The 23,515-nt window shown below is 42.1% G+C and overlaps 1 protein-coding gene across 6 annotated transcripts in view; it reads right to left on the bottom strand.

Annotated features, from left to right (window-relative positions):
* The window catches only part of LOC122559107 (metabotropic glutamate receptor 7-like), a 736,921-nt gene that overhangs the window by 631,551 nt on the left and 81,855 nt on the right, over positions 1–23,515 (bottom strand). The window contains exon 1 of one of the 6 annotated variants that reach the window (XM_043708412.1): positions 16,565–16,652. The exons of the other annotated variants lie outside the window; for them this stretch is intronic. Coding sequence (XP_043564347.1) covers positions 16,565–16,576 — 12 coding nt within the window. The 5' untranslated portion in view covers positions 16,577–16,652. Of the gene's footprint in view, positions 1–16,564; positions 16,653–23,515 lie in introns of those variants that run through there. 6 annotated transcript variants of the gene reach the window in all.

Here is a 23,515-nt window from a genome sequence, read left to right as displayed (position 1 = left end):
TTTGGTTTATGCGAAGGTTGGTAGGGTGGAAGGTGAGCACCAGGGCCGTTCTGTCCTTGTTACGGTTGGAGGGGTGGGGTCGGAGGGTGGAGGTGCGGGATGTAGACGAGATGCGTTGGAGGGCATCTTTAACCACGTGGGAAGGGAAATTGCGGTCTCTAAAGAAGGAGGCCATCTGGTGTGTTCTGTGGTGGATGCAATATGGCACAGTGGAAGTGTCCCTACCTCTGAACCATAAGTCTGGGTTCAAGTCCCACTCCAACATAGGTGTATCATATATCTCAATAGGTAGACTTCAAAGCATTTACTGGATGTTCTTTTGGTGCAGTGGCAGTGTCCCTGAGATAGGAGTGCTGGGTTCAAGTCTCAACTGATCCAGAGGTATGTCATAACTTCTCTGGAGAGGTTGTTTAGAACATATCTATAGACATACAAACTGTGTAGCTCCTGCTAAAGCTGCTTTATTTCAAAGCACAACCACCAATTTAATCCCTAAAAAATACAAGTCCAGCATATTCCTAAAAGCATATCTTTACAATTCTGAGGTTTTTTAAACTTCTCCGAAATTTTTCTAAATAAAATTATAAGCTTGTCCCAACGTAAATGTACTGCAAATTTTAGACTCCAGTGAGAACCGAAAATGTTTGTCATCAGCAGTTTCTTCCACTTACTCCCATACCAGTGGAGATGGGGGCATCTCAAAGGGCTGAGCAACTGTGAAGCTGATAAAGCTTTTAAATGCAGCAGACTGTGGATTGATGCATAGTGGAACCCTGTTCCCTTTCTGCTGTTCCAGAATGAATTGATGAATGAGCTCTTCAACTTGCCAAACAGATGTCAGGTTTTTTTCAAAGCGGTCATCAAATTTTGGATTAGTGATGGATTCAAAATCATTGGTGTAAACAGATCCTGTACATGTGGTATAACAAGCATTTGCACATACACGTGTGGTATCAGAGGTGTCCTTCATCCAAGCATGAATGAGCCAGGGCATCCTTTGCAGGCATTCTTTTTGAAGGATCAAAACCTAACATTCTGCAGAGGTGGTGGACAGCTTCATAGGTAGCCTGGCTGGATAGTGTGTAAAGGACAGGAACGGCTAGCTGTTTACGAGGACCCCTGAGTATGTGAGCCTTGGCACCTTCACATGCTGTCCACATGGCTTCTAGTGATGGAGCTCCCAATAGATCTGTGATGAAGTCCAACTGTTGAATCGGACTTTAAGACTGGAATAAGATTCAACAGCCTACAAACCAGATATCAATGGCAGCTACCCATCAGGATTTCTGGTGCTTGGTAATACTGAGTGACAACTTCCTGGGTCACGTGACAGGACTCAAGTTCTTCTATGCTTGCAAGAGCAAAGTCACAAATCTTCAGGACACATTTGCTGTTCACAAGAAGGTTCCCTAGCTGGATACCTGCGTAAAATGCCAGCTGAATGCAGATACTTCAGCCTTCTCAAAATTTGGTACAGAAAAACTTTGACATGATCTGTACTCAGTTATTGTGGAGGCACGATTTTGTGAAGGTTACTTTGCATTAGCTCTGTGACAATATAGATTTCTTCAAAGTAGTCAGTGTGTGGTGGTTGGAGTATATCAAGCGCAGAAAGCATATTATCACGTTTGGAAAAGCAGAGCATCTTCAGCACACCGAAGACCCCCTTGCAGGAAACTAGATTCTGGAAGATAACTGGGCATAAGTGCAACTCTCTTTCCATCCCTCAGATCCGTTACTGCCTAGACTACTCCGAAGGCTCCGTATCTGTTGGGCTTGATGTCCAGCTGAGGTACCTTGGCAACAGCTATGGCAGCGTGAATCTGCTTGGAGGCCTGGGTTCAGCATCATCGCTACCAGGGCTCAGTGGTTAGCACTGCTGCCTCACAGCGTGAGGGACCCAGGTTTGATTCCTGACTTGGGCGACTATGTGTGAAGTTTACACATTCGCCCCACGTCTGCGTGGGTTTCCTTCGGTTACCTCCCACAATCCAAAGAGGTGCAGGCCAGGTGAATTGGCCATGCGAAATTGCCATAATGTTTGATCCATTAGTCAGGGATAAATATGGTGGGGGGGGGGGGGGGGGGAAAGAGGGAAAAGAAATGGGTCCGAGTGGGTTGCTCTTCAGAGGGTCCATGTGGACTTATTGGGCTGAAGGACCTGTTAGGGTACCTAATCTAATCTAAAACATGGGGCTACAAAAGCAAGTCAGAAGCTAGGCATTCTTCAGTGAATAACTCACTTCCTGTCTCCCCACTTCCTGAGCACCACATACAAGGCACAAGTCAGGAGTGCGATTGAATACTCCCCACTTTTCCAAGTGAGTGCAGTTCAAACAATAACCTGAAAGCTGACACCATCCTGTACAAAGCAGCCCGCTTGATTGCCACCACATCCACTCCCTTCAGCACCAATGCTCAGCTGCAACAATGTGTATGGTCTACAGCAGACCTGGACATTTTACAGCCCGCGGGCCATATCCGGCCCTTTGGTCGCTCCTGTCCGGCCTGCATGAGGTCAATCTTAAATTAGAACATAAATGAAAAAGTATTTACGCCGTGTATGAAAAGCAACTGTGTTGCTTTTATTTTAAACAGGATGTTTTTTTTTAATGTATGGACGCATGTGCGCACGTGTGCGCGTGAACAGTTAAAAGTGATGCTTGCTGGCTCGCCCTCAAAATGTCAGCACACACCAAGACAAGTTATGTCATATCCCACAAAATCGCCAGAAACAGTAAACCATTTTCTGATGGAGAGTTTATTAAGGAGTGCTTGTTGAATATGCCCAGAGAAAAAGGAGGCATTTAAGAATATGCCCTTCTCCTGACGCACTGTAACGAGAAGGATTGGGGACATAGTGAGAAATCTGGAGCTTCAGCTGCAGCACAGATCAGTCAACTTTGACTTTTTTTCCTTGGCTTTGGATGAGAGCTGCGACGGACGTGACACAGCCCAGCTACTCATCTTCGTACGTGGGATAACTACGGACTTTAAAATCATGGATGAGCTGGCAGCCATGCAGTCAAATGAAAGGTACAACAACTGGTAATGATTTGTTCACGGAGGTAAATGCATGTTTGGACACGTTGGGGCTAAAAGTGGGACAAGCTGGTGGGTGTGACAATGGATGGTTGTCCAAATCTAACAGGAAAAAATGTTGGACCCTTCAAGAGAATGCAGGATAAAGTGAACAAAATTGACCCTGAACAGAAATTGGTATTTTTGCATTGTATTATACATCAGGAAGTATTGTGTAAGTCAGTGTTAAAAATTAACCGTGTGGTTGATGTAGTAACTAAAATAGTTAATCATCAGGGCAAGAGCTTTGAATCACAGGCAATTTGTTGCACTTTTGGACGAAAATGAGACTGAACATCGTGACATAGTCTGTCAGGTGGCTCAGACTGGGCAAAATGCCGAAACGTGGATAGGACCTGAGAGAAGAGATTCAAGATTTCTGTGTGAAGAAGGGGAATGGCATTCTGCAGGTTTCAGATGCAGACTGGATTGCAGACCTTGGTTTTGCTGATGATGTGACTGCACTTATGAATGAACTAAATGTGAAACTGCAGTGCAAGGACCTTTTTGTGCATGAAATGTACAACTTTTATGAGAAAGTTGCAGCTTCTCACAAGCCAAATGGAGGACAACATTCTCACCCACTTGCCAACACTGAAGGAAGCTGCACCTTCAGCTGATCACCTCCACAAGTACTCATCTAGGATAGAAGCACTACATGGTGAATTTTCAAGGTGATTTCAAGACTTTAAAATGGTTGAGAATGAAATGCACATGATTTTTCCTCCCATCTACATGCAATGTGGAGAATGCACCTAGTGAGGTTCAGCTTGAACTCATTGACCTGCAGTCTGACACACTTCTGGCAGAGTACTTTAGGTCATTCCACTGCTTGATTTTTACTCTTCCCTCAAAGAGGAGAACTTTCCACACAAGGAGGCATGCGCAGAAGATTCTAGTCCTCTTTGGATCTACCTATATATACAAACAAACATTCTCAGGGATGAAGTTCAACAAATCCAAATACAGATCCTCTATCACTGATGATCACCTCTCAGCTGTCCTTCACATATCCACCTCAGACATTCAACCAGATTTCAGTGCACTTGTTCAAGCCCAAAACAGACTGGATTTTTCTCACTAAACAAGTAAAATGAACTGAAAAACATCAAAAGCGCTTATTGCTTTTTGTATAGAGTTGTTGTAATACTGAACAATAATGAAACCACTTTTCATTATTGGTTTGTGAGATTATCATGTTAAAAAAAGTGAAATACTGTAATTGGTTTTACTCTTTATTTCTTCTATATTTGACCTACTCCACAATTTCTTATCTTTATTGTAACAGAATCTTTATTCTTTTGATTATAAGTTTCAGTGCAAAACTATATAATTTAGTACTTTTTACAATGGAAGAAAATTAATACGGAGCAGAATTATGCTCAACTTATTGTTGGTTCAGCTCTCCAACACAACTCAGGTTTCTCATGTGGCCCCTTGGAAGAATTAATTACCCACCTCTGGTCTACAGTAAACAACCACCACCATCTAGAAAGACAAGGGCAGCAGAAAAATGGGAATACCACCACCTCGAATTTGCCCTCCAAGCCACTCACCGTCCTGACTTGCAAACATATCCCAGTTATTTCAGTGACACGGAGTCAAAATCCCTCTTTACAAGGCACTATGCATCTATCTACACCAAACTGACAACAGCAATTCAAGAATGCAGCTCACCATCACTTCCTCAGGGAAGCGAAGATGAGCAGTAAATCCTGGGCCAGCCAGTGAAGCCCACATCCCATGAATGATGAAAGAATAGAATGCAGGTCACTCAGCCACAAACTTGCTCACACATCAAAATCACAGCGGATCTAATTATTCTATATTCTCATCTACCCATAATAAATTCTCACATCTTTGCTTAACAACAAACTATCTACATTAGCCTATTTATAGTGTTCCTTTGTTCTGGATTCTCCAACAAGAGGAAACATCCTGTCTACATTTACCCTGGCAAGGAATCTCAGGATTTTACATGCATGTAAATTAAATCACCTCAACGCTAAACCTCCATGGATACAAGCTGAGCCTGTTCAAATATTTTTCATAAGATAGTCAACCCATTCTAAGTATTAGACCAGAAAGCTTTCCCACCTTTTCTCCCCACAGGTGCTGCCAGACCTGCTGAGTTTCTCCAGCAGTCTCTTGCATTTGTTTAAACTTTCGAGAATTGCTACAATGCATTTATATCCTTCCTCAAAAGGAAAAGTCAATACAGTATGCAGTATTCTAGATGTGGCCTCAGCAGTGCAATGTAGAAAATAAGCATAACCTCCCAAGTCTAGTATTCAATTCCCCTTGGAATATACGTAACAGTAAAGAAGAAAGTGAGGACTGCAGATGCTAGAGATCAGAGCTGAAAAATGTGTTGCTGGAAAAGTGCAGTAGGTCAGGCAGCATCCAAGGAGAAGGAGAATCGACGTTTCGGGCATAAGCCCTTCTTCAGGAATGAGGAGGGTGTGCCAAGCAGGCTAAGATAAAAGGTAGGGCAAGAGGGACTTGGGGGAGGGGCGTTGGGAATGCGATAGGTGGACCACCTATCGCATTCCCAACACCTCTCCTCATTCCTGAAGGGCTTATGCCCGAAACGTCGATTCTCCTGTTCCTTTCATGATGCCTGACCTGCTGCGCTTTTCCAGCGACATACTTTTCAGCTCATATACGTAACAGTACACTAACACTTTCAAATCATACGTCAGAACATTTAATCCATCTGCATGTCAAAATGTTGCAGACTCACACAGATAATATATTTCATTTTTATTCTGCCTAATTTTGAGAAATCTCATTTTGCCACATAATAATCCATTTGCCGACGTTTGTGCACTTGCACAACTTACCCAGATGCTATTCACAACAAGCATTCTTACCAATCTTTGTCATGCCAGCATTTTTAGTAACCATGTTTCCAGCTCCTTCATCTAAGTCATTTAGATCAATTATAAAAGGTTGAGGCCCCAGTACTAATTCCTGTGACAAGCCAACCGTTACATCTTGCCAACCAGAAAATTACTAATTTATGACTTCTTTTCCTGTTAGTTATCCAATCTTCTATCCAATCTAGTCTGCTACTCATAACACCATGAGATTTTACTTTTCACAATAACCTTTGATATGGTACCTTATCAAATGCCTTCAGAAAGAGAATTGGTCACAGGCATTAAATTGTGGCCTCATTTAATCTCTCAGTTAACTGTAAAATGATCCCATTGCATTATTTTGCGCAAGAACAATAGCGTTCTCCTGCTGAATTGACCAAAATTTATTGTGCAATCATTAATTGTTTTCTTTTATAAACTTGTGAAAAGCGGGCATTGCTGACTGGCCTGTTTTTATTGCCGGCCCCTAGTTGCCCTTGTGAAGGTGGTTGTGAGCTGCTTTATTGAACCGGTGCAGTCCTCCGGCTGTAGATAGATCTACACTACCCTTAGCGAGGATATTCAGAATTGTGAGCCATCGCCAGTGAAGGAATGGCAATATACTTCCAGATCAGGATGGTCAGCAGTTTAGAGGTAAACTTGCAGATGGTGGTGTGCCCAAGTATCTGCTGCCGTTGTCCTGCTAGATGGAAGTGGTTGTGGGATTGAAAGGTGCTGTCTCAGGATCTTTGGTGAGTTTCTGCAATGCATCTTGTAGGTAGTACACACTGCAGTTTTTGACCATCGCTGTCGGAGGGAGTGGATGCTTGTGGATATGCCACATGGATTCTCCAGGCAAGTGAGGAGTATTTCATCATACTCCTAACTTGCGCCTTGTACACAATGGACAGATTTTGGGGAGGCAGGAGCTGAATCACCATGTGGTATTCCTACCCTCTTACCTGCTTCTGTAGCCACTGTATTTATATGGAGAGTCCAGTTGAGTTTCTGGTCAATGGTGTCTGAAGGTGTGGGATTCAGTGATAGTAAATCACAATGTCAAAGAATGGTTTGTTAAGTTCTCTCTTGTGCGAAATAGAAATTGTCTGGCATCAATGTTACTTGCCACCTGTCAGCGCAAACTTGGATGACATCCAGATATTACTGCATTTGAACATAGGACGACTTCAGTATCTTCGGAGTCACGAGTAGTGCTGAACATTGTGCAATCATTGGCAAACATCTCACTTCTTTTGATGGAGACAAGGTCATTGATGTTGCAGCTGAAGATGGTTGGATCAAGGACACTACCCTGAGCAACTCCTACAGACTGAAGATGACAAATTGCATGCCAGTTTTTATTTAAGGGGCTTGAAGTTCAAAAATAAGCAAAACCAAAAATCACTAATTATGGAAAGCTTTAGTGAGATCACATTTGGAATACGCCCATAATTTTATTCTCCATATCGAAAGAACGTTATATAGAATCAGAGATGTACACATGGAAACAGACCATTCGGTCCAACCCGTCCATGCCGACCAGATATCCCAACCCAATCTAGTCCCACCTGCCAGCACCCAGCCCATATCCCTCCAAACCCTTCCTATTCATATACCCATCCGAATGCCTTTTAAATGTTGCAACTGTACCAGCCTCCACCACTTCCTCTGGCAGCTCATTCCGTACACATACCACCCTCTGCATGAAAAAGTTGCCCCTTAGGTCTCTTTTATATCTTTCCCCTCTCACCCTAAACCTATGCCCTCTAGTTCTGGACTGCCCGACTCCAGGGAAAAGACTTTGTGTATTTATCCTATCCATGCCCCTCATAATTTTGTAACACTTTATAAGGTCACCCCTCAGCCTCCGACACTCCAGGGAAAACAGCCCCAGCTTGTTCAGTCTCTCCCGAATGCTCAAATCCTCCAACCCTGGCAACATCCTTGTAAATCTTTTCTGTACCCTTTCAAGTACCCTTCCCGATAGGAAGGAGACCAGAATTGCACGCAATATTCCAACAGTGGCCTAACCAATGTACTGTACAGGCGCAACATGACCTCCCAACTCCTGTACTCAATACTCTGACCAATAAAGGAAAGCATACCAAACGCCTTCTTCACTATCCTATCTACCTGCGACTCCACTTTCAAGGAGCTATGAACCTGCACGCCAAGGTCTCTTTGGTCAGCAACACTCCTTAGGACCTTACCATTAAGTGTATAACTCCTGCTCAGATTTGCTTTCCCAAAATGCAGCACCTTGCATTTACCTAAATTAAACTCGATCTGCCACTTCTCAGCCCATTGGCCCATCTGGTCAAGATCCTGCTGTAATCTGAGGTAACCTTCTTCACTGCCCACTACACCTCCAATGTTGGTGTCATCTGCAGACTTACTAACTATACCTCTTATGCTCGCATCCAAATCATTTATGTAAATGACAAAAAGTAGAGGACTCAGCACCGATCATTGTGGCACTCCACTGGTCACAGGCCTCCAGTCTGAAAAGTAACCCTCCACCACCAGTCTTCTACGTTTGAGCCAGTTCTGTATCCAAATAGCTAGTTCTCCCTGTATTCCATGAGATCTAACCTTGCTAATCAGTCTCCCATGGGGAACCTTGTCGAATGCCTTACTGAAGTCCATATAGATCACATCTACTGCTCTGCCCTCATCAATCTTCTTTGTTACTTCTTCAAATAACTCAATCAAGTTTGTGAGATATGATTTCCCACGCACAAAGCCATGTTGACTATCCCGAATCAGTCCTTGCCTTTCCAAATACATGTACATCCTGTCCCTCAGGATTCCTTCCAACAACTTGCCCACCACTGAGGTCAGGCTCACCGGTCTATTGTTTAGAAATTTTAATTGGAAGCAGTACACAAAAGTTCACTAGAGGATGACAGAGTTGTCCTGTAATGGGATGCTGAGTAAATTGGATCTACGCACTCTGAAGTTCAAAAGGATGAGAAGTAATTTCATCAAAACATACAAGGTTCTGGAAGTATATAGCCACTCCTTCATTGGCAATGGCTCACAATCCTGAATATCCCCACACTAAGGGTAATGGTTTGTAGAGGTAGTTTGCCCTGACTGGAGGAGTCAGAACCTAGGACAACACTCATTTGCTAAGAGCTCAATCATTCGAGTGTGTTTTGGATGCTCCTTCATTCATTACATTCAAGATTGAGATTGACAGATTGTTGATGCTTCAACAGAATCATTCAGAAATCAGAGCAAAAACTGTTTTTCCCTCTCTCACCATAGATACTGCCAGACTCGATGAGTTTGTCCAGCACTTTGACTTCATTGAGATTTCCAGCAGCCACAGCATTTTACTGATCAAAGATTGGGCGCGATCACATTGAAAGTTGAAGCTGACTTGAAAGGCTGAATTGTTTACTCTTGCTTCTAACATGTTCTTAACCATGTAACTGTCCACAGTTAACTTTCCTTGGAATGGACTAAAATGGGATAAGAGATTACTTAAACCAAGGAACAGGGAAAGAAAATTTTTGCAATACTTATTATTGAAGCGCAGTGTTGTATCTACAATGCTGCATTACTGGATCTGCAAAGGGGAAATTCCAGACAAAATGGCACTGGCGGCCAGTCTTTAGGGCAATTTTGCCCAGAGACAATTGGCTTTCTAATCACACCATTTGATGTGATGTAAGAGATTGCAGGATAGTAACTAATCACATGACTGGCTCCTGAACGGGTAGTTACACCTGTGTATGTGTGGACAATACAAGAGAATCACTCAGCCTGTGCAGAGAGCACATCCACCTCCCCGTCTCCCTTCTGTATGGAGAAGTAAAAGAAATGAGATAGTAGCTAGCTACTCGAAACTTTGATTAATTTTTCACATTTGAGAGACTCTGGGAATAATGGTGCTGGATTTCCAGTGCATTATCCCGGTGACTGACAACATCACTGAAAAAAAAAATTACCTCAGATATCTCATTGCTGTTCATATGTCTGAAAGGACACACTGGTTTCATACAGGACAACAATTCAATAGTTGGAAAGCACTTGGAGATGTCCAAGGGTCATTAAAGGTACTGGAGCAAATGAAGGCCCTTCCTTCAATTCGCTATCAAAGTTATAATTACTACTGCTCAACTTTGACAGCAATCGTTACCACACTGCTCAGCGCTGGATGGCATCACAGCTCAATAATGTACATCTCTGACATGCCCCTCCATTCCACAGCATATTAAAACAATTACTGTCTCTGTACAGCTAAATAATGGCAAAACTGGATTCCAATTTCCTGGCCCGTACCATGTAACTTTCTCCTGGATAAACTCATTGAGGCAATAAGAGTGTGGCAGTATGTTCTCCTTTTGTTAATATGAAACAAAATCTTTGTAAATTATTGGCTTGTATTTTATCTTAAAGTCAGGCAACCTGTAAGAAAAAAACTCCAAGACTGCAGAAAAGGTTGTGAAATTTGAGCCAACATATAAACTAAGTTTTTTTTAAACATTATTAAATTCACCTTCAATTACAATGCTTTGTTTTTAAAAATGATGTTTTGGATACCAATTTGTATGGGCAGAACAATCACAACCTCAGCACATGATCAGTCAGCCATTTCACAGCATTTATTCCAGTGGGGAACAGTGTGCCAATTACATTTCTTCGGAAGCAAATTGTTTACAATTATGACTGAACTGTTGAAAACTTAATTACCAAATGCAGATTTTGCATATTAATACTTCATGTACTCCACCGCAAGAATCGGAGAATGGAAGCTTATTGAAAGGCTACAACCACCTTTTTGAATTTGCCAACAGATTCATTTTATCGTCAGTTTCTTAGCAAAGCACAAAACATTGAAAGCAACAGCAGGAATGGCAACTTTGGAAGGGCAAAACCTTAGCAAGATGAACACGAAGATGTTTTAACATCTAGGGAGTTGGCCAGTAAGCGCTCTCATAAAAATTGGCAGAATGCAGACTGGACCAGAAGGCAGCAATACAATAGATATGTGAGCTACCTTCTTGAACTGCTGTTACTCTTAGTATGTAGAAACATCCACAAAACATTAGGGAGGGAGTTCCAAAATTTTGTCCCAACAGTGAAGGAACAGGGATCTGGTCCCAATTCAGGGTGGTGTCCATGATCAGGGGGAGCATCGTGCAGATGGTGGTGTCTCCAATGCATCTGCTGGTCTTGTTGCTCAAAGTGACAAAGGCCAGTTACTGCAGTGGATCTTGGAGATGGCACATGCTGCTCTCACTGTGCATTGGTGGCTAAGGTCAAGGACAGAATGCCAAACGCTTGAGCTGTTTTGCTTTGGATGGCATTCAGAGTATTGTGCCTTGGATACGGTGGACAGACTTTGGGGAGTCAGATGAGGAGTTACTGGCCACAGAATTCCTACCCTCTGACTTGCTCTTGTCAAATGTACATGACTGGTCCAGTTCAGTTCCTAGTCAATGGTAACCACAGGATGTTAATGGCAGGGGGATTTAGTCACGGTAATGGTACTGAACGTCAAGGGACGATAGTTAACATTCACATTACACAAGTGTCTGGGAACAACTTTCTCCAGCATGAGTGAATCTATTTTCCTGTTTGTACCTTGATTTTGTATAGGTCTTGCTGCATGTAGACACCAACTATTTCAGTATTTCAAAGTCATGAACGGTGCTGAACATTGTACAATTGTTAGGGGACAAACACATTCCTGACCCTATGATAGAAGGAAAGTGGTACGTGTATGGAATGAGCTGCAGAGGATGTGGTGGAGGCTGGTACAATTGCAACATTTAGAAGGCATCTGGATAGGTATATGAATAGGAAGGGTTTGGAGGGATATGGGCTGGGTGTTGGCAGGTGAGACGAGATTGGGTTGGAATATCTGGTCGGCATGGACTGGTTGGACCGAAGGGTCTGTTTTCATGCTGTACATCTCTATGACCTATGACTAGGTATTACCCCATGGAATGCACGCAGAGATACTCTGAAGGTGCGATGACTGAACTCTAAACAGCCATTGGTGAAGAGAGAACAAAAATGAGAGAAAGTGCCTATCTGGGCAGCTATCATGCATTTCCAAGTAGCTTCCTGAGAAAATCTGGCAATGTTTTGAGCATTGGCTTTCTGCCCTGAGATGTGAGAAGATCAAGATGGTTGAACAAATGAAAAAGGAAAATAAAAGATACATTGAAACAACAAATCTTGAACATAGCACTGGCATTGCCATTTACCGCAGGGGTCTATTGACAGTTTTGCAAACCATAAATGATTTGTTTGTTCCAGTGACATCCACGTTCAACATGTATAGCTTTAAGTAGATAATATTATAATGTTCGATAAAGCAGGTTGTGTTTGGATAGAAAGACCATTCTATGATCGACGATCCTCAAAAGCTGATGATAGCGTTAACATAAAACAAGCAGTGACAAATATCAAAACATGAACTTAAATATTGTCTTGAATGACAAACATTTCTCACTTTTGCCTATTTCTCATGTAATAGTCTGGAGATCAGTCATTTACTTACAAGATTACGTCTATCTTCTCATCAGATCATCTGATTGAAAATCAGCCCACACACAATTAGGAGGAACCGAATATATAAATAGTGTTGCTAGTCTCGCAAGCTGGCTTCTCAACAGGTGATTTCAGTGTGACAGCAACGAGGGCGTACATCAGCCTTTCACTTGGCTACTCGTTGTGTGAAAATGCTTTCATTCTGTATGCTGCAAGGATCCTAAGTAAAATTATCTGCTCCTGAAGCTTGACAATATGGCAATTTTTCAGGTCAAAGATTGAGATTTGAGAGATGGTGTCTCCGACTACCTACTTCTTTTCTGTGGTTCTCTCTGTGCCCACTTCCTTGGACGCGGAAGCATACAATATCCAACAATGCAGAAGACTTCCCATGGCTCCCGATCACTGCAGAATTATTGTCTTAGAAACATTGATAACATAACATAGTTGGCGAAATTTATTTTGGATTGTTTGCGCTTTAGCTTAATTTAGCATTTAATCTAATAGGAACACCAGTTTATTAACGGTTCCCTGAAAAGGGCACTTGTGGTACCGATTACTGTTAGGCAAACCACACCCTCAAAAGATCCAATTAAATTAGACCCTAGTGAAAGGAATTTCATCCAGGTAACAAAAAACAAATGGCTGGAAAAGCTCAGCATATCTGGGAGCATCTGTGGAAAGAAATCAGTGTTTCAGGTCCACTGACCCATCCTCATAACGGACGGTAGCTCGGAAAAAGTTGGTTATGTGAGAAGACAAACAATTGCAATACTGCACTGTCAATTAGCATTAGGAATTCAAGTACATAATGAATAACTTTTCACATTCTACATAGCAAAATAAAAACACTGCCTCAAATAATCCAGTTCCCAATTTTATAATCGACTGCATACAAAAATTGAAAGCCCCAATTTCTGACGACTTGTACTACAAACTGTACGTTGCAAGTGATCGAGTGTGTTATTGGACAGTTGCTATTCAATGATTGAATTACAGCAAGATGACATAACCATTAGAAACCCAGAGCTCTTCCTCATCCTTGAGATCATTATTTTCTACTACGTCGTTTTTGTAATCCCAATATTGTCTGTTGCCTGACTCAAACTGATGCGACATTTTTTGCTGTTGCTACAGTGGGTATTGTTAAGTAGCATGATAGCTGAAATATCATTTTAAATTAACTTCTGCTAGATTACCTTTGCTTCCCTTAAGAATTAATTGTATCAAAAAATCAAACCACTTTTAACAGGAGCTTGGTGGGACAGAGTGGCATCTACTTAAACTTAAGCTATCACAGCCACATGAAGATCACAGTTCTCCGATTGCATCAGGGTCTTGTGGTTTTGGCAGGGCTAAGAAACCATCAAGGTTCCAACTCTTCGTCATTAACAAACACTTGCTTATACACATATGCACACCAAATTCATCTCAGCAATTACTCCACTCAGTCAAATGGCCAGCTAACACTCACCAATGCTTAAACCTGAAAAGGTGGTTGCTTTGGTAAAACAGATGGAATAGCAAATGAAGTGATGGGCAGAAAGGTTCATCAAGTTTAAGAGGCTACACTTCCACCATCTGAAAAGTAACTTTTTTTCTTAAAAAAATAACGTGTTAAACGGCAAACTGTCATTTATATTAGATCTGAAATTACAAACAGCTTCCAATGGTGGGAATTTGTAAACATAATATTACATTGAAGTGAAATAGTCAGTATTTCAGGTTGATCACAATTTCTATTTGGAAACATGGATTGCTTTCATACCAATGACATTACGATCAGTCTGATGAAACTAGGATCATTACCTCACAGAAAGGATCACTTCCTAATTCCCATCCTAAGCGTGAAGCCATAATCATTTCACTACATATCAAATAGTAAGACGACAGACCCTTTAGTCAAATCGTCCATGCTAACCAAGTTCCCAAACTAAACTAGTCCCATTTGCCTGCATTTGGCCCATTAACCTCTAACTCTTCCTATTCACGTACTTGTCCAAATGTCTTTTAAATGTTGTATCACCTGCATCTCCCACTTTTTTTGGCAGTTCATTCCAAATACTACCACCCTTTATATTATATATAGCCAGTATTTTTTTTTCCCACACAAAATACTGTGGATGCTGAGGATCTGACAAAAACACAAAGTGCTGGGGAAACTCAGCAGGTCTGGCAGCATCTGTTGAGAGAAATCAGAATACATGTATACTGCCTATAGTTGTCAGATCAGTCATTGGGATGTAACCACTGGAATTTCTGAATTTCTTTTTCCACAGGTGAGGACTTGCTTATCATCCCCATTCATGAAAACTAGCACGAAGCATCGTACCAATATGTACTCCATTTCCTTGTTGCTCATTATAGGTGTACTCAGCTTCTCCCTAAAAAGACAGTCTGCTGATTTAGCATGTTGTGAAAAATTATCTAAATTGCTTTAGTTTTCACTGGCATCATTCTTTAATGATTTCCTCTCATCTCATCTGACATTTACTCTCAGCAATCCTTAACCAAGTCTTATACAATTCTAATCTTGCCCAGTTTATCTTTTAGTTTCCTCTACCATTCCAACATTGTCAGAATTAAACAATTATAGTCAGTTAGAGATCTAGATACAGGTTACTTCAATTAAGTATTTTTACTTTCATTATTGGTTTCATTTTTTTTATTTCAAGCCTGAAACAATTTATGATTAGCAAATTATTCTCTGTATTCTCATACAGAACTTCTGGACAGCAGTGGCCAGCACTTCTGCCTCTCAGCACCAGAGACCAGGGCTTGATTCCAGCCTCAGGCCACTGTCTGCGTGGAGCTTGCATATTCTCCAGTAGCTGCGAGTGTTTCTTCCAGGTACTCCTGTTTTCCCCCTCAGTTCAAAGATATGCAGGTTAGGTGCATTAACCATGGGAAATGCAGGATTACAGGGATGGGGTGGGACTGGGTGGGATGATCTTTGGCTCAGTATAGACCTGATGGGTTACTTCCACACTGTAGGGATTCTATGACCTCTACCCATCAGTCAACAATTAGTATTACTTCATCCTCAAAACGTTAAACCAAATGGTTTCCACTAAGTCTTCTTCTGCTATTTCTTCCTTGTTAATAGTTGTTGTTTAATAATGCCACACCTCCATGTAGCCACATCGATCTGGTCAACTCCACATGCTACTGCTAGCTATACTCAGACCAATAATGACAATTTCTCCACATATGACTCCAGGGGTTTAATACCCAAAATTCACTATTTAGACCTATTCTCCAATCAGCTGACACCTCTTGAAACATCTCTTCAGAATTCCAACAGGTTTTTACACTTGCTACACAAGCAACTCCCTCAACACTCCATTGCTCCTTTTGCCAATTATCTTCAATCTGTGCCCTTCTCAGAGATCTTTCCAGTTGAGCTTCTCCTTACCTACTCCGCGCAGACTCTATTCTGAATTCCTCTCTTATCTCCCTTCAAAATTCACTTCACCAAACTTTCAGCAACTTTTATTTATCAATCTTCATTACTGAAGTTCCTCATACCAGGAGCCATTCTAGTGAATTATTCTTGCACCTTCTCTATTGCTTTCACATATTGAATTTATTGTCACCTGAACCGAAGCACAGTGAAAAGTTTTGTCTTGCGACCATTACAGGCACATCACAGAGTTAAGTAGCATAGATAAGTAAACAATAGGTAAACAGTGGCAAAATCAAAAACAAAAACACAGGTACAGGTGAATGCTAACACTTTGAGAGTGTATTCAGTATTCTAACGACAGTAGGGTAGAAACTGTTGTTTCTGGTGCATGTGTTCAGGCTTCTTCCATTGTGGCATGCAAAAGGGATAACTCTACAGATAAGCCCAAAAGTGTGTTTGATATAAGTTAATGATATTACTTTGTCATTCTATACCCCAATTAATAACGCCTAGGTCGCTGTACACTTTACCAACCACATTCTCACCTTGCCCTGCCACTATCAATGACTCGTGCATATCTGCAATGGCATACCTTATAGAATTAGGCTCTTTATTTTACACCTTTTCATTATTTTCTCCCCAGTTTTCTTCCTACAAAAATGAATCACTTCATGCTTCTTTGTATTAAAGCTTAACTCCCACTTACCTGCCCAATCATATGTCCTTCTGAAGTTTTGCGCTATCATCCACACAGGTCAGTGCCTTTAAGTTTCCTATCATCTGGCTTTGCTTTTTTAAAAAAATGGTTCCCCATACACCAATGCCTAGGTCACTGAAATCCATCAGGAAAGGCCAGGATCCTGTAACAAACATTAGGGAACTTCACTGCTAAATCTTTCTTCTGATCTATAAGCCATCCATTTCATTACCAATCTGTTTGCTGTCACTCAAATGAATTCATATCCATATCATTATTGTTGCTTTTCATTAATGCGATACAAGATGGGTGATACATAAAATGTAATATCTATTTCAAACCTGGATCATTTTAGTTTTGAAATGGTGCCATGTAACGCTGATCTGGGTCTGTAATGATTGACTTTTAAGTGTTTCTATTGCCAATGTAATTTTTTTTTAAAAAAACACAAAAAGGAGGAATGACTTCCTTGGAGAGTAATGGAGCTTTGTTTTGGATGGGTGGGTTTTGCAAGCAAATATACAGGTGGGCGTTAGATTTCAGATTGAAGGATCCACAACATTTTTTTTTTGGTTTTGGGGAAACATCCAAAGATTAAAGAAAGCTTGTTGCTTCCAGCCTTGGTTGAAGCCAAATGTTGCAAACCAGTTGCTTCTGAAAAAGTAAACACTGTTGAGAAACAGCTCACCTCAGCGTTTGAGAGTCCCAGACCAGAAGCTTTAGGTTACAACCCTGAAGCAGATATTTGAAGCTAAAATATCCCCAAGCTGAGTTGTATGAAGACTTAAAGGAAGAGCATATCAGATTCTCAAGACGGAATTGAAGTATCTGAGAAGGTTAGACCATAGGGATGAGAGAGAAGAGAATTTTCACTGGTGCAGGTTGTGTTAGGATTAAATGGATTGTATTGTACCATTCTTTTTGAAATCTGTAAATGTGCGTTATCTGTGAACAGTTAAGCTTTTCATGAACAAACCAATAGCTATTTGATTAGGATCAAGGTCATTTTCACAAACCTAGGAACTTCAAACTGCAATGGCCTTTACCTTATCTGCACAGGCCCCCTGACAGCACCCCCTCCTTTCTGTCTCTATAGACATGCCCCCCCCCCCCCCCCCCCCGATGATTGTTAAGCTTATTATCTGTGTTTGTGCATGTGTTTGATGTCACTTTTTTACAATATTGTTATTCTACTTTACTTTGTGAAAATAAATAAGAATAAAATTAAACTTTTGTTTCACTGATAAACTTGAATCTGCACTATTGTGTGCTGCTGTTTCAGTGAAAGATCATTTCATTACAGTGAAAGTAAACATGATCCATCAAGGCAGAATTCAGTCTGAGCCCACTCATAACATCAGTTGTGATCATAACTTTTGCTACAATTTAGCTCATAACTCTGAAGTTAGGTGTTCCTTTACCCTGAACAGTATTTCTCCCTCATTCGTTTTTGGTAAATATATTAATTAGCAAACTTTTAACTTTACAAACATATAGAATTATTGAAAAATACAATCAATAACAAACATCAGCATAAGAAAAAAAAACAAATTACAATACAACTACTGCCTCCTATTAACCTACCCTCTAATACAAACAAACCCTAACACTGTGCAAAGCAACACCAAAAAAAAAGCAAAAAAAACAAAAAAAAACAGAATACACAACAGCTATGCTCGGCACAAAGCTCCCAAACAAAGGAACGGGAGCATTGTATATATACCCGTATTAACTCAGGAGACCCCCTCCAGGGCTCAGGGCTTGACAAATCTAACCATCCTGGTTAAACAAACACCCTAGTTAAGACAACTAACAAATCTGTTTCCAAATAACTCAAGTAGGGCTGCCATGTCTTATAAAAATGGTCTGTTGTGTGGTGCACCATGTTTGTAAAAAAGTGTCCAAGGGAATGTGCTCCATAATTAATTTCTGTCATCCCAGCAAGCTGGGCAGGTTCTCAGACACCCAATTCATCACAATATTCTTCCATGCACAGTGTGCAAGAATATTAAATAGTTTCTTCCCATGCTAGTCTAAAGATGATAAATTCGGTAGACCCAAGAGAGATATCAGGTCTACTTTAACTTCAGTCCTCAATCCCCTATCTCTGCCGCCACAGTGCTCCAATAAACACGGAGCCTGTGGCATGTCTAGAAGCAATGGGTAAGAGTACCTACACTTATTTTACACTTGGGGCACACTGAATATGCCCCTTTTTTAAACTTCACCAAACGGTCTGGTGCCAGATGAGCCCTGTGCAGAACTTGTAACTGCATAGCGCATGTCCTATTACAGATTGAGATCTTTCGAGTATTTTCCCATGTTTCAATTGAGATCTCCACTCCTAGCTCTTGCTCCCAGACCTCTCATAAACGGTTAATATCCTGCCAGGCCCTGTCACCCAGCAGGCAATAAAGGGCATGAACCGTAAAGGTGCTTGTGGAACGTAGCAACAACCTCTCTGTTATCAGGCTTAGTGAGAAGCGTGGTCTTCTGGATGAAATCCCTAACCTGAAAAAAACGGAAAAGATCTCTGCTGGGTAACCCGTATTTGCAGCTCAGTTGCTCAAAAGACATCATAACCTCCCCCTCAAACAAGTCTGCCAAACTAGAAACTCCTCTCGTTGCCCATAGTTTGAACCCGAGTCCATCATCCCTGGTCAGAACCCTGGCATGGCCAACTATAGGTGTAAGTGACGAAGTCTTGGATAAACAACCCTCACTCTGACACATCACCCTCCATGCCTTGACTGTACTAATGACAATGGGGTTGCGGCAGTGGTCCATAACTGTCCTCATCTTATCCATGAACAATAGGTGAATAAGATGGCATTTTGCTTGGGAGGCCTCAATATCCAGCCATATTGAGTTTGGATTCTTACCTACCCAATCGCAGACAAAGGACAGCAGAGATACCTCCTGATGTCTGGGAAATCAACTCCTCCCCCTCCTTGAGGCAACTGCAATTTAGTAAGTTTGATGAGGGGCCGCCCACTATGCCAGACAAAGGAACCGAACCACCCCATAAGCTTCCGCAGCGTTGACCTGGGAAATATTATAGGGAGCATACGCATGGGATAAAGCAAAATGAGGAAGAACATTCGTCATCTTAATGAGAGAGACTCAGCCCAGCCATGAAATTGGAAGAGCCTTCCATCTCTGGAGATCTCACCTAATATTGTCGAGCAAGTGAGCGAAGTTAGTCCGAAACAACAAATCAAATTAGGGGGTAATAAAAATGCAGAGGTACCGGAACCCTGCCTGCGACCACTTAAAAGGGAACTTAAGGATGTGCCAGAAGTTGAAGGTGGCCCTAAGGTTCCCCAAAGGCATAGCGTCCAATTTTGCAAAGCTAATCTTATATCCTGAAATAGCCCCAAATGAATTAATACATTGTATCAAATGGGGTACAGAGGTCATTGGGTTCGATAAAAACTGAAGGATAATCCGCATACAGTGTAATGTTGTGTGCCCTCGATCCCACTTCCAGAGCAGTTATGTGGACGTTCTGATGAACGGCCTCTGCCAGCAGTTCTATCACCAATGTAAACAACAAGGGTGAGAGGGGGTAGCCTCGCCGATTATCCCGACCAATTGTAAAGTTCCCAGACTTCACCCCGTTGGTAATAACTGTGGCCAGAGGGTGGTGATATAAATCTCCACCCACCTAGCAAAGACTCCACCCAATCCAAACTGTTCTAAAACATTAAAAAAGACACGGCCATTCAACCCGGTCAAATGCTTTCTCTGCATCTAAGCAAATCACCAACCCCTGAATCGATCGTTGCTGACAAACGTGGACCATATTCAGCAATCTTCTAATATTATTAGAGGACCTACGGTCTTTTATAAAGCCTGTCTGGTCCTCTTTAATAACATGGGGCAACACCCTTCCCAATCTCAGCGCCAGAATCTTGAAATCTGAATTTAATGGAGAGATGGGCCTGTATGAGGCACAATCCTCAGGAACCTTCCTCTTAAGGATGGAAAGAAATATTAGCATCTCTCAAAGATGGTGGTAGGCATTCATGCACATAGGAGTGATTGTACCTCTCCAACATCGGCCCTGACAGAATCCCTATAAACTCTTATAAAACTCACCCAGATGACCATCAGGGCCAAGCACTTCCCCACTCTGAAGTTGCCTACCTGCCTCCTGTATTTCCTGAACTGTCAAGGGGGCATGAAGGAGAGGGGCCTGTTCCAAGGTTACCCCTGGGAGATCCAGGTTTTTAAAGGTCTCCATTTTAGCACTCCTGTCTTCGCAACCTTCAGACTGACACAATTCAGAGTAAAAGCTCCGAAAAACCTCATCAAATCTTTTTAGCATCGTATGCAAGGATCCCGGCACTGTCTCTGATTGCAGTAACGGATTGGGGAGCACGTTTTTTCCAAGTCAAGTACGCTAAATAATTCCCTGGCCTATCCCCATATTCGAACAGTCCTTGTCTAGCAAAAGCAAGTTCTTTTTTTGAGTTTTGTGTCAGTATTGAATTCAAGGCAGCCTGAAAGGCCATTATCCGCTGTAGCTTAGTCACTGAAGGCTGCGCAAAACGTGCCGCCTCGGCGGCTTTCAACCGCGTCTGAAGTAGACGCTGCTGTTCCTCCTCCTGTTGTTTCCGGCTAGCCGAATAGGAAATAGATAATCCCCTCGCAAAGGCCTTAGCAGTCTCCCATAGCATGGATGGACTATTAGCTGTGCCTAAGTTGATAGTCAAGAATTCCTGAAACTCCTTCAAAAGGTATTCCACAAATTTGGAATCCTTAAGGAGAAAAAGGGTCCAAACGCACATGCCACAAACCTAGCCCCTCACTCTAGGCCTTAAGTTCCAAATATACTGCCTCGTGATCAGAGATAGCTATATTCCCAATTTTACAACCAATAATTGAATCCAGAAGGGCTGAGGGAACCAAAAAAAGAGGTCAATCCTCGTGTGACATTTATGTGGGTTTGAAAAAAAAGGTGAAGTTCCTGCCGGTAGGGTGAAGACATCTTCAAATATCCACCAGTCCCAGCTCCTCACATAAGTCAACACCTGCTTGGCCTGCAAAGAAATAGTTGGGGGCCCACAAAGCATCCTGCCCACTGTCGGATCCAAAAGACAATTAAACACCGCCCCCCCCCATAATAATGTGCCATGTTCCAAAATCACTCAAGTTAGAGAAAGCACTAATCAAAAATTTGAGGGGATGCGCCGGAGGACAGTAGACGTTTAAAATGCCATATTCCTCCCAGTGTATCAGGGCCCCATGTATCATAAACCATCCCCGCTCATCTTTCACCTGCTCTAATAAGGTCAACAGAAGATTTTTCTGGATAAGTACCACCAGTCCCCCACTTTTAGTAGTAAAGGATAAAAAGAATACCAGGTCATGACCCCCGTTGTAATTTCAGATGTGTCCCATCATCAAAATGGGTTGCCTGCAACAAAGCGATATCAACCTTTTCCCTCTTAAGGCTAGAAAGCACTTTTTTCCTTCAACAGGCAAATGACTTCCCTTAATATTCCAGGTGCACCATTTAATAAGACACTTAGCCATATCCCCTTTTAGACACCCTTGAACCCCTCGGAGGGAGAACCCTGCTTACAAAGCAGTGAGCATAAGTAAATAAGGACTCAGAATCCAAAAACTATATATACAAAAAACTACTCGATCATACCTATAAACAACTATTACTACCAAAAAACTACAAAGAAAACCAACGATAAAACCTTGAATGGAAAACTCTTCCCCCTGCCCATAGGGGGCACTCACCCTACCCATCCCCTCCTTCACAGCTCCTTCAAACCCAGACTGTGCCCAAGCCTTAGGCCAGAAAAAAATACAAGATGATCCTTAAATCAACAGGAAAAAAAGACAGTCAGGATGAGCACTCCACCCATCCCTGGCTTCATGTCACCCCTCCTTGTGATTAAAAGAGAACAAAAACAAAAAGGGGGCTGGTGAGAGAGAAGAGACAACAAAGAACATCCACAAATTTTCCCATCAGAAAATCCAGTTATTAAAACAAAAATGAACTTATTCCAAAGTCTTTTCCCCCCTTTCCAAAAAGGAAATTATAAGGGAGAAAGAAAGGAATAAAAAAAGGGAAGGAAAAATATGGGGAAAGATAGAAAAGAGAACAAACTTTTAAAATAGACGGATTGGCCTGAAGAATACAGTTAAAGTGTCCACAAAGTTTTTAGCCTTATCCGCTGAGTCAAATGTACAAACTGAGTCCTCGTGGCTGAAACGAAGTACAGTGGGGTATCTCATGGAGTACTGGATGCCCAGGTTCCTCAGCCTCTTTTTAACTTCATCGAAGGACTTCCTTTTTCGAATTACAGCTGCTGAAAAATCCTGGTAAAACATGATTTTTGACCCCTTGTACAGCAGTGCCTGCGGATCTTTTCACAGGTATCTGGAAGCTTCTTTGACTTTTTGCTTGTCCTTACATGAATGCAAGTGCACTAGGACCGGGCAGAAGTGCTGCACTGGCCCTGAGCTGTGCACTGTAACCTGATAAGCTGTTTCAATCTGAAGCCTGCTGGACTGGACATGAAGGCCCAAAAACTTTGGCAGCCAGCTTTCAAAGATGCTGACTGGCTGCTCACCTTCAGGGAGCTCGACAGTACGGAGATTTATCCCCCGACCTCAATTTTCGAGGTCGTCGATATGGTCTCGCAAGGCCTGCACCTCTCGCTCCAGCACCTAGATCCGACTGGATGAGGACTCCATCGCAGTTTCCGAGGCCTTAGTTCAACCCTCCACCACCTCCAGCCTCTCCCCAAGGCCCTGGATCTCCTGCTCATACCTCTGCACCATGGATGCAATAGGTTGGACCTGGGCACGAATCTCCCCACAGATCTCAATTGCAGCCCCAACTTTCAACGTAAGTCTCTCCATTGCCGCAGCCAATTCCTGTGAGTCTGTCAGGTTCCCGGAGTTTGGGGGGGGGGGGGGGGTCAAAAGAGGGTG

Source organism: Chiloscyllium plagiosum, chromosome 18 (genome assembly GCF_004010195.1).
Source record: "Chiloscyllium plagiosum isolate BGI_BamShark_2017 chromosome 18, ASM401019v2, whole genome shotgun sequence".
Taxonomy (NCBI): Eukaryota; Metazoa; Chordata; class Chondrichthyes; order Orectolobiformes; family Hemiscylliidae; genus Chiloscyllium; species Chiloscyllium plagiosum.
Note: the sequence above shows the minus strand (reverse complement) of the source record. Positions and strands in the feature narration are given on the sequence as shown.